The 11710-nt window shown below is 45.8% G+C and overlaps 1 protein-coding gene across 1 annotated transcript; it reads right to left on the bottom strand.

The window, feature by feature from the left end:
• Positions 1–968: 968 nt before the first annotated feature.
• CISH (cytokine inducible SH2 containing protein) lies at positions 969–10956 on the bottom strand. Its single transcript, XM_038408784.2, has 3 exons — positions 10051–10956; positions 4820–5046; positions 969–4287 (listed from the first exon to the last, which is right to left on the bottom strand). The coding sequence occupies exons 1-3, from the start codon at positions 10095–10097 to the stop codon at positions 3785–3787; spliced, it is 777 nt and encodes a 258-aa protein (XP_038264712.1). The 5' UTR covers positions 10098–10956; the 3' UTR covers positions 969–3784.
• Positions 10957–11710: the final 754 nt, after the last annotated feature.

An 11710-nucleotide genomic window follows, 5' to 3' on the forward strand; every position in this document is an offset into this window, starting at 1 on the left:
TGGCCAGCCTCCTGGGTCCACACCTGGGCAACTAGCCTGAGCCAACACTCGCACTGCAACATCCCCACTGCTATTTTTAGTGAGCTAGCGTGAGTCTGTTTACCCATGCTGTGAACGAAACCACACAGCTGCAATATAGACATACCCTAAAAGGAAGGGTCCCTGCTTGGTGCAGGGTAGCTCTCTGGAGCAGGACTGCAAGTCAGAGCTCCCGCTGCCACTGGAATCAGGGGTTGCTGACCAGGGAAACACCTTGAGAGTATTGGCCACCCAGGCCCTCTCAGAAAGAAGAAGAGCTGGTACTTTTTCTTTTCTCTTTGGCTTCCCTAAGGCCTAGGATTCTGCTCTCTGTGGGCTGCGAAAGCATGATGACTTTTTGTTTGGATTAATTTAGGTCCCCCTGCAAGGGAGCAGAGACCCTGAACAGCATGGCCAGAGGGCTATGCCCCAGACTCCAGTACAGAAGAGGAGCCTACCATCTCCCCAAGGGAGTGCTAGAGGTGTATAGCCTACAGTAGGGCCAAATTCAAAACTGGTGTAAAAAGGTGCACTTCAAAAGACTTCTAGTTGCATTGCACCTACTTACACCCAGATTTTAGACTCTGGAGGGTTTTCTCTCCCAGATACTAGCAATATTAAGATGGGTCAGATGCTTTCATAAAGTATTTGAGAGCGTTCCTTCCATCCCTGGCAACTGGAGACCTGTGATTTTGCTGCCCGTAAGTATTGAGTATGGAGTGGCAATCAGATTCTTATTCACCTTGTGATGTTCAGATCAGAATTTTCTAAAACTCTGAACTCTCCTGATATCTACAAAATAAAAACTTGGGTTTGTGTGTATTTGGCAGGACAGGGAGGCTGGCTAAGAGCTTGTTCCGTGTTCTCAGACTCGGTTTTTGAAAAGATTAAATGAAGAGTCACTGTTTGATGATCCTACTTGGATATGACCAGAGATTTTTAGATTGAACGGCTTTAAAATATCAGACTTTTATTTAAAATCCAGTCAAATGATTTAAAAAAACTGTTTCAAGGTAGAAGAAAGTGACTTTTTGGAGTCTATGTATATTATTATTTATATTGCAATAGAACCCAGAGGCCCCATGTGCTAGGTGCTGTACAAACATCACAGAGAGCACCCTTGCCCATAAGAGCCTCCAGCCTCCAGTTGTCCCTGTGCATCCACTCACTTTCAGATGGATCAAGCATGCCACATTGTTACCCTCTTCTCCCACCCACTCTTCCTACCCAGGAGCCCTTTGGGCAAGAGCTCCGAAACCTGCAGGCTCGATTCCCGCACCAGCCCCACAAAGGAAAAAGGTCGACTGTTGGGACACAGCTGAATGGGAGTCACCAGGGGTTGGTTCAGAAAGCAGAACCACCTACCCGCACCCTACTGTAGTGACTGAGTCTCTCCCAGAGAGCTGCCACATATGCAGCTTAGCTTGGCAAGTCATACGGGTTTCCCAAGATCATTATTGTGAATTCCATAGCTGGAGTTTCCCGATCTCCAACCCCCCCACCCCCTCCTCCACCCAGCAGACAGATGAGCTTGTCTAAAAGGAAGCCTTGTTCAGTGGTCTTATGGGGTTTTTTTAAATGTATTTTCTATTTGTTTTTAATTTTCTATTCTCATTTGATTGCCTTTCCACAGCCCCTACGTGGGGGCAGAGGTGCAGTAACAGAGAAACCTGACCTCACACACGCATGCTGTCAATCATCAAAGTATGGAAAACAAAGCCAGCAATACTACCAGTGTGCAAAAATGTGACAAGAAATGAATGTTGACTAAATACACTGTGCCGTGTTGCCCCTTAGGTAGGATGCTCCTATCGAGTGGAGAGGAAACTCCACAGGTTTCCTTCAGACTATTATCCCCTGGGGTGTTGTCCCATCTCTTCCTCCCCTTCCAGCTCTGTGAACAAGCTGGGATTTCTCTCCCCAAATACACCCAGCCCTGGGACCTATGGAGGTCAGGGCCTACTGCCTGCTAAAGTCCTGAGGGTTCAGAGGTGAGGGAAGATGCTGTGGAGAGGAGCAGCCCCCCTAGACCTATGTGTCCCTTTCCTAGCTGCATCTTCCTCACACACACACCCCCCCCACCCCCACACCCCTGTAGACTGGTCTCCATGAGGTTGGGCAAGTGGTGGGAGATAATGATGGTTCCGAGGAGGCAGTCTGCCCCCTTCCATGTTCATTGCTGTGCAGAATCCACTCACTCTGTGCCCCCTCCTTCTGCAGGGGATGATACGGCCCTTTGTGACCGATTTGCTGTGTGGGGGCGGAGGCAGAGGGCTGGGGTCAATAGCTTCATTTTGGAACCCAAGGGTCAGAACAGACATTGATCAAAGATTCCACAGATAGAGATCTGGGGGAGGGAGAAGGCAGGGCTGTAGGGTGTGGATACTGGCAAAGGGAGGAAGCTCAACTGCTGTGTCTATTATGGGATGCAAAAGCAATACTGGCATCAGAGTAAGTCTCTTTCAAGTGAGAAGATGCTACCAGCAAATTAGACAGGGGATAACAAAATCATTGAATTGATTGAAGCTGCCTGGTGATGGTTGGCTAGTTATTTAGTGCTGAATGGGGCAGAGGGGCTGGTTATTTGGCAACATGGTGATGATGAAGCAGGGACAGGTGTTTTTTTTTTCTCCCTTTGCCACTGAAATAATAAATAAATAAATAACCTCAAACCATGTGTCATCAGTGCAGCTCAGCAGAGCCAGCTTTGAGCCAGGACCAGGATGCCACCACTCTTCTCCCTGCTTCACCAAGGCAAGGGCAGTGCCAAGAGATTGACACTGATGGGAAGAAAACACAAGTCATGCGGGATAGATGCCCACGACCCGCAATGCCTGAAGATAATCAGCTGGGGACTTGGGTTGCCAAGGACTTGATTTAAAAGTGTTACTTGGAACTTCCTTTTGAAATGGGAAAGAGGATGGGGGTAGGGAGGGGAACAGAGTGGGGCCTCCTTGTCCCAAACTCAATATCCAGAACCTGTGAACTTGCAGGGGAGAGGTGTTTTTGTCCAAAAATTCTTCCAACCTTGGGCCATCTTCCAACCTTGGTGACATCCCAGTGAAATATATAGATGCCTGCCATACATACACTCTGAGGTCACAGCATTTCCAGCCCTTTCTTAGTTTGTGAAGAAAGGAAATAGACCATATGTTTCAGAGATAGGGCCCAGGTGCCAAAGTTTGGATCCAGACTTTCATCTGAATCTCAGTTTCCCCCATGGTTCCAGGGGTGTTTGGATGTGGAATTTAGAGTGGCCTACTACAAAGACAGGGTCAAAGAGGTGACACTCAAATCCAGATCTGAATCCAGATCCAAACTTCCCTGGAGTTTTGGGTTTGGTCTGGGTTGAGATCCTTTATTCCAGCCCAGGTCCATCCCTAATTCCTTGAAAGGAAAAGAAACAAAAACGGACTAAAAGGTGCCTTAAAATATCAGGAGAGAGGCTAACAAGGAAATAAATAGTGATAAGAACAATGGTAATACTCCTAACATCATGGCAGCTCTGAAATTCAAGTAGTGTGCACGTGTCAAGAGCACTTCCTTCAAGCCTCTGAGGCTCGGAGGTGAGATTGTGTCCCACAGTTCACTGGTACAATCAACCCTCTCCCTGGTGTAGGCATGGAATTGGGGGAGGGGAGAGAAAAAGTGGATGCAGTAACTGCTGATAACCATGTCTTTACTGTACCCCCTTGATGCCATGCTTCAGCAAGATAAAAAGACATCAAGATTCTAGTCTGTTGGTCAGAGGCCCGTCAGCTGCACCTCAGAGGTGGAAGGGATATTGCTTCAAATAGTACCCCATCCTCCTGGGCAGTGGCAGCTGGTCCACCTCCATTGTTGACTTGTTGATCTGTAGCCGGCACAGGTGCTGTAGGCTGGGGGCACTGTCATTGCGGCTGAGCGGCCGTATCAGCTTCAAGTGCACTGCCGCAGCCACTATCTCCTTTTGCACGGGGGACAGGGGTGAGGGCGGTGGATAAGGGGCCTCATTCTTGTTCTCCACTGTGCAGGACATGACATAGTGCTGGATAAGGCTGACCACATCTGGGAAGGCCAGGATGCGGGGTTTGGACAGGCAATTCGAGTCGAGCCGGAACTTGCTGTCAGCGTATTCAATGCGCACGTTGGTGGGACCCCGGTTGGTCTTGACAGAGAGTGTGAACAGGTAGCTGGGGTGGGTGCTGTCCCGTACCAGGAAGGTACCCTCAGGCATCTTCTGAAGATGCTGCTTGGCCTCGCTGGCTGTGATAGATCCCCAATACCAGCCTGGAAAGGAATCCCAGAAAGAGAGAGTTAATTTAGGAAGAAAGAAAGAAAGAATCATCACTAGACTGAAAACACAGGCTGCTCATAACAGGGAGGCAGGAGCAGGCTATATGGGAAATACAGTAGAGATGGCATAGCCAAGCCCTGCAGGGTTTCCAGCGTATGTTTTTCATCAGTGTGCTCAGGCTGGAGGAGGCCATGCTGCAGTGTTTGGGGCTTACAGAGACAGAGGAGCCAGTTCCCCTTTCTGTCGATGGAGCAATTAAAGGCAAAGCTCCCGTGTATGCTAGTGGTGGGCTACTTTGTGATACAAACACTGGCTGTGTGGTGGCTGAGACTGGGACCACTCATTGCACTGATAAGTTTCCGCTGTAACAGTTTGTGGGGCAAGACACTTACAGCAGACCAACCTTATTGCCCAGCAACCTTCCTAGGAGAGGAGTTTCTTCTTGGAGGTGGCTCACAGAGAGTTCTTCCCCACACCCTGTGGCCTCCTCACCCAGTGACCTCATGTTGGTGGGTAGAGCCTTACCGGATTCTCGCAGGTAGGAGAAGGTTTTTGCAATGCATAGCAGGTCTTCTTCAGGATCTCGCATCTGAGGCAGGTTATTCTCAGGAGCAGGTGCCATGAAGGCAGGAACAGAGTCTCCTTGGAAGACCGTAACGGAGCGAGGTTGCATGATCTGCTCTGACAAATCCACTGCAATGCCTCTGAATGACTGTCTCCTGATCTTCTCCTCTGCGAGCAAAGGATGGGGTCTAAAACAAAGGACACATTGTATGATTTTTAGCTTGCCTTGCCTAGGGCTGCATTATCAGCTCAGAGACTGCTACGCGTGCTACAGCACGTGTTCTGTAAACAGATCCTCACTACGGTTATGTTTCCAACAGAAGTAGAAAAGGGAAAAAACAAACATCACAGAGCTAAAGATGAGCCCCTCGATGCAGGGAGGGATGGGTGGCTTTTTCCACAAATCAGATTCCTGAAAGGGGTACAGTAGTCTGGAACGGTTGAGAGACACTGCTCTAATATATAGGATATTGCATTTTTAATAAGGCTGTGGGGAGGAGATACATATAGGGTTCCTGATGACATACAGTGGGCCTGATTCTGTTTCACTGGTGTAAACTTCACTGGAGTTACTACAGATTTATGACAGTGTGTCTGAGAGGAGAATCAGCTCCCCCACGTTATCCTCCTGTCACTGCAGGTTGGCCTGATCTTGTCATGCCTCTTAGAAGCTAAGCGTGTGCTGATATTGAAATGCCATCACAGAGGAATAACTAGCCAGTCCCTGGGATCAAATGGCATGAAGGAAACATAGTGTAAAGTGTAACTACCCAGCCCCTGGCATATTTATAATGGTAGAAGGGTTCCAACAAGGTAGTGCCATGGTGAGCATTGTTCAGTGTGGTTATAAATCTTCAAAGGGAGCAGTATTGTAGCCTTCTAGCAATTAGCTGTAATGTGTCCCATTGCCCTGTGGTCTGTGGCAAGTCCTTCTGTGCACCACGGGGAATGCTAAAAGAAGGTGTGACCTCTGGTGAGAGTACAGGATGATGGAGTGTGAGGAGGGAGCTCTCATTCCCAATCAGACTTCTAAGTCTCAGGAATCAGCCCAGAGTTTTCACTGCCAAGGGAATGTACAAAGCTGCGTGTCCTGCAGAAGGAGTCTGAAAATAAGCAGCACGTGTCTCGGTGCTCTAGGTGAGCAGCACCCCACATGCATTGCTCCTGCATGTTAAAATCCTACAGAGCTGGCAAGAATGAAATGCAAAATTAAAGGAAAGAGAACAAAAAGAGAGCAGCTGATGGGAGGATCTGACTGGGCCTGGCTTGGGCCTTCCATCTTGTGGCACTCTTCACCCTCACTCAACCCTGTGCCACAGCATATCTCAAATGTTTATCTCTACTGCACCTGGCACCAAGGTGACCTCTCTAGGGTAAAAAAATATAAGGTAAATGTGTTCCCAAGGAAATGCAATACAATCCCCAACTTGAGACTAGGGACTGACTGAAGCTAATGGAGATTAAAAAGGCAGCTGCAGCATTCTCCACGTCATAGGAAAAAGAGGGGGAGAGAGGACGGATGTCCCTGGCATTTCTTCTCCAATCTTATCAACTTTGTCCTTTGTATAGACAGTGACATTTAATGGGCACACAAACGTGGATGAGGCAGGGGATAAGGTTACAGACTGATCTTCCTCACCCTACCCTGACTTGGCCCACTCCTCTCTCCAGCCCTCTCGCCAAGCTGTGTCCTAATTGTGGGACAAGGACCCAAAAGGAGAGACATATGAAGAACAATAGCACGGAGGAGATTGAAGGGGAGTTTTTCCTTTAAGAGAGAGAGCAAGCTGCAGCCAGAGTTCCATGGTTTTGCATTTCGAATGTAGCTACGTAGAGAGTTTTTATGGGGCCATAGGTAAATCTGGCTCTAAAGTGAGGGACGCTCAGTGTTCTCAAACAATGAAGGGCAGTCAAGGAGGACACACTGATCCCGCAAAATCAAATGCTCCACAGACTTTCAGAAGAGACTGTTATGAGTTAAAACATCAGCCAAATACATCGCTGGTCTTCTTCAGCCAATCCCTACTTTAGAAAAAGCAAGTTATGACATACATGGATTTTGAATCCTGCCTATTAATTTCTATCCTAGAAGACCTCACCTGCTAAATTTTTGTTCTAGCCCCTAGTCTTCACCAGTATTCTCTGATAACTAGTATACAAAGCGTTTCTCTGTGGTTCTTGTCTTGCAGGCAATGTCTCTGGATAAGATTCCCTTCCATGGTAGCACTGTCATGAAGGAAGCCCAGACACTTTCTCCAAGGAGAGTCTCACCTGGGTATTATTCAGTAGCTTTTGGGCACTACCTGTGCTCTTTCAAAAAGAAGCAATACAGGCCTGATCCTCCATTGCCTTGCACCTTGTGTAATCACTGTACAAAGTGGATGTCAAATGCAACTCTCAGTGGAGGATTCAGATTTGGTAGCTTTCAACACCAGCAGTTTGTGTTGCACAGGTATAAATGACTGCACAAGGTGAAAAGTAAAGGAGAAGGAGTCCCATGGTGCATAGGCCCCATTCCCAGCTCGAGAACAATAACACTGCAGCTTGGATTCCAAAATTGAGCTTGCTTCTTCTTGGAAATGTTTCTGCTATGCCCTCAGGCAAAGTCTTGTGTTTAAAGAAATGTTTTCTTGTTGCTAGCATGAAAACCATTTTGCTTTTTAGACACCTGATTTGGGACAGGTATTAAGATTTGTCTGAGGGAGATGGAGAGATCAGGAAGCGGTTTTGAATGGAATCTTTAGACAATCATTAGGTACCTTAACTGATCATTTATTAGAAAGTTCTGCTCCTGCTTTCACTATGCTGCTTCTGTATCTTCCATTGTCTCGTGGAATGCTGTCTCTGAACCTCCAGAACTCATCTTGAAGCCACCCTGGGGAAGCACTTTCACTAAAGGAAGCAGTGAATCCATTCACATTTCACTTCAGAGATGTAGAAAGGACTCAAGTCTTTAAACTCTATGTAAAATCATAGGTGCTGGAACTAGGAGTGCGGGAGGTGCTGGCGCACCCTCTGGCTTGAAGTGGTTTCCATTATATACAAGGTTTACAGTTTGATTCAATGGCTCTCAGCACCCCTACTATAAAAATTGTTCCAGCACCACTGTGTACAGTCTCCTCTCTGTAGTCACAAGGGCTCTTGTGAACTGGGGCCAGTGTGAATTGGAGAAAGATGAGTTCACCTACAGTGCTCATCCTCTGGCTCCCATATGCTCCCTGACTATCCTGCCACCTAAAACCCATGGAGCCCAACCCCCATGCATTTCCAGTGGGGGTTCTTCCACAATATCCAGGGAAAGGTCACAGGGGATGCTGCGTGGATTTTGCTCCCCTGTCCCCTTCCATACATATAAAAAAGCCTGGGGTGACACAACCTCTAGTGAGCACAGTGCAGTGAAAGAAAGTTTTAAAATCCATGTGTGGCAGGAACGTGGACCCATTAATGGAGTCTAATTAATGATGAATCAAAGGTGGCTGAGCTACTAAACAAGACAAAAAGAAAAGAGGTCAAGGATCAGGAATGAACAGAATACACTGTGACTATAGCTGCTATTATGAACCAGATAAAGAACTATGTGGAAGAAACTGTATTTATAAAAATCAGCAGGTCCAGTTGATATGCATCTTTTTGTCCTAAAAGAAGTAGCAAACAAACTTTTTCTGACACCTTGAGAAAAGCCCTGGAGAACTGAGAAGATACAATAGTGCAGAAACAGACGGTACCAATTAGAGTGATCTTTGCCATTCCCTCTGTGATAAGTCAAACTTCATAATAACACGCACAGTGAAACAGTACATGAAGAAGGGTCCGGTCCTACACTCCTTATATTGGCAAACTCCCATCAACTCCCACAAGACTTTTGCCTGAGTAAGAAGGGCAGGATTGGATCCAAAATGCATACAATTTTAGAGGACAATGGAACTTAGAGCAATAAACAAGCAGCTTTATAAAGACAAACAGTGGCCAAACCTCCCCCATTTGAATGAAGTACAGGTTATTAATGGATGATAGATATACTGTAGATATGATATATTTGCACTTCAGTAAAGCATCTGATACTGTCCTGCAAAGCTTAACCTGAAACATTAATTTCAAACAGCTTGACTATGAGCACTGTCATGTGGGCTGAAAACATGGGAGAAATCAAGCAAAGGAAGACATAGGTTGAGCAGCAGGAAAATATTTGTAATAGTGAGCTCTATGAGACATCGGAGGCTCATAGGAGAAATGGTGGAAATCCCCACACTTGAGTCACTTAAAAGTAGACAGAGCAGAAATATAACACTGTGAGGAAAATCTTCTAGTGGCAGACAGGATGGTTAAAATGACATCATGGCCAGACATTAATGAAGGTAGGAGCTTGCAAATATTTCCAAGTGCACAAATGCCTGATATATTCATGCAGATCGTACGCACATATGTAGATGACCCATGTAGTGCCTAACTCGCCATGTGAGCATGCAAATGCCAATATGCATGCACCAGACAGGGGTACTTATATGATAAAATTAGGCATGCACAAGAATTTATTTGCACCTTATTGGATATCTGGGGCACTAGGGCTTTTCCCCATCTTAAATTTTTCTAATGCACTGTATGTATACACATGTATGTGTACATACACACAATCTTGTATAGAAAAGCTATGCAAGAAGAAATATGCATTCATTCTATATATTCATTTGGAATTAGACAGAGACAGTTTTAAAAAAAATTCCTGAAAAGCTTTTCCCTGTAAGTAGTTTGTTTCTATGGCGAAATCGGATAGCTCCTATTATTCTGTACTTCTGTCCTCTGTAGTTTTACATATGATACATTGTATAGCATAGTCAGAATTTTCCCCTAGCTAATTTTTACCCTGTAAGGACCTTGAGTGCCATGTGATTTCTCAGCTATAGAGAGAGGATGGATATCAGGATGTCTTTTTTCAGAGTAGCAGCCGAGTTAGTGTGTATTCGCAAAAAGAAAAGGAGTCTGTTCATGCCCTTCTTGGACAAAAGATATAAAAACCAGAAACACAAGACACTCACATGTACTGAGTGCCAGATACTCAGCTGGTGCAAATCAGCATAGCCCCATTAACTTGAATAGAGCAACGCCAGTTTATACCAGCTGAGGATCTGCCCCAGAGTCTGTTATTGACAATTCTCAAATCAAGCGTTTAAAATGAAGGCTGCAAGGAATCTTACCCCTGAACACAGAGGATCATGTCACTCCAGGACCAGGAAAAACGCATTAAGTCTTCAATAGGATGGGAAAACGGTCTTCCCCTTTTTCTTGCCTTCTTCTTTTTTGTTCCCCAGAGGAGCTAGGACAAGTCTTTAGTTAGGAATTCACAGGAAGAAAAGACTGGACTGCTCCCAACAAACCTCTCCCACGGCACTCTGGAGTTCACACACCGGGAGAAGCCAAGCAGAAAGCAAATCAGGCTGCCCAGAGAAAGACTTTACTGATTTTTCAGCAACTTTAGCTAGGAAAATATGCGCAGTCTTGGTACTTTTGAAGATAAGAAAATATATTCTTGCTCTGATTAAAAAGAAAAAAAATTAAAAATGACCAGAGAAAAGGAAAAACGATTTTAAAAGAAGGAATGAAATCTCCTTCAGAACGACCTTTCAAGTCAGGATAAAGCACCTCCAAAATAGCAATAAATAAGTATCAATAAATAATCTCCCTGAATGTAGAACTGGGAGAGCTGCAACCTACTTGAACGCTGGCTCCAGGAGTAATGAAGCTCTGGGAAAAAACACAACTAAGTAATCTTTTGTTTGCCCCTTTTAATCTGTTCCAGGAAGTGACGGATTCCTGGAATTGTATTGTATTCACATCACTGTTCTGACATTAAAAAACAAAAAGTATAAATAGACGTGTCCATAATGGACATCTTGATATCAGCACTGCACTCCAGAGAATTGCCGGGGAAGGGGAAGGGAAGAGCCTCCAAAATATACCAAAATCCCCAAGGAAAAAGGCAGGATCAGCTGAAAAGTTGTAAACTGTTTTCTGTTTTATAAAGCATTTGGCTTCTGTCCCTCTATGTGTTCAAAGAAATACCTTTGATAGATTTCCAAGAACTTTCCAGGAAAGCTGGGCTGGACCACAGAGCTCTGCCAATCAGAGCAAACCGAGGCTGGGCTGGACCTCAGAGCTCTGCCAATCAGAGGCGAATGAGGCTGGGCTGACGCTGGAGGCTGCAACGAGCCCAGCCCCACAGTCACAGAGAAACGCACGCACACAGCAGAAAAGAGGGAGGGAAATGCAGGCAGCAGTTGCAATCACCAGGGTCCCTTTATTCTCTGGAGTGCATGTGACTAGGAAAAAGCGAGATTAGAAACCTCGCTGACCATTCCCAGATGGCTATGTTAAAACAGAGAGCCGCTGTAATGCACCCCCTGCTGCAAATATCAGCAAGTAACCTCCTTGTTAGGCTGGTATGTACCACAAGGCTGTGATCGAGAAATTTCCCCTCCCCTAGCTTTAACTTGAAGCATCAACCTTGCCAATACCCCCTGCTTTCTCATAAAAACAAACAACCTTTCCCTTTCCTCAGTAACCTGGCAGTGTCTGGCCAGACAGGCTGAGATTTCAACACTGAGATTCATGTTTTCCAAGTGGATTTGGTGAAGGTGAAAGGTGCTGAGTTGAGAGCCCCAGAGATAATTCCTCTTTAATTCACAACACAAGGACAGCAGGGGCAACAGCTAAGCAAACACCTTCTAAGGAATATAGAAGGTAAGACTGGAAGGAACTTCCTGGGTCATTGACTCCAGTTCCTGCTATTGCAGGCAAGCCCATCCTATAATCCCATTCATAAAGTTATCATGTTCCCTCTTCAAACTAGTTAGTTTG

The sequence above is a fragment of the Dermochelys coriacea genome, chromosome 7 (assembly GCF_009764565.3).
Source record: "Dermochelys coriacea isolate rDerCor1 chromosome 7, rDerCor1.pri.v4, whole genome shotgun sequence".
In the NCBI taxonomy this organism is placed as follows: Eukaryota; Metazoa; Chordata; order Testudines; family Dermochelyidae; genus Dermochelys; species Dermochelys coriacea.

Bases quoted from the DNA above. Each gene is read 5' to 3' on its own strand.
- CISH (XM_038408784.2), bottom strand. From the start codon at position 10,097: ATGCGTTTTTCCTGGTCCTGGAGTGACATGATCCTCTGTGTTCAGGG. The intron at 5,047-10,050 runs GTAAGATTCCTT...CCTTTGTTTTAG, and splicing joins ATGATCCTCTGTGTTCAGGG to ACCCCATCCTTTGCTCGCAG. The intron at 4,288-4,819 runs GTAAGGCTCTAC...ATTCCTTTCCAG, and splicing joins CTCCTACCTGCGAGAATCCG to GCTGGTATTGGGGATCTATC.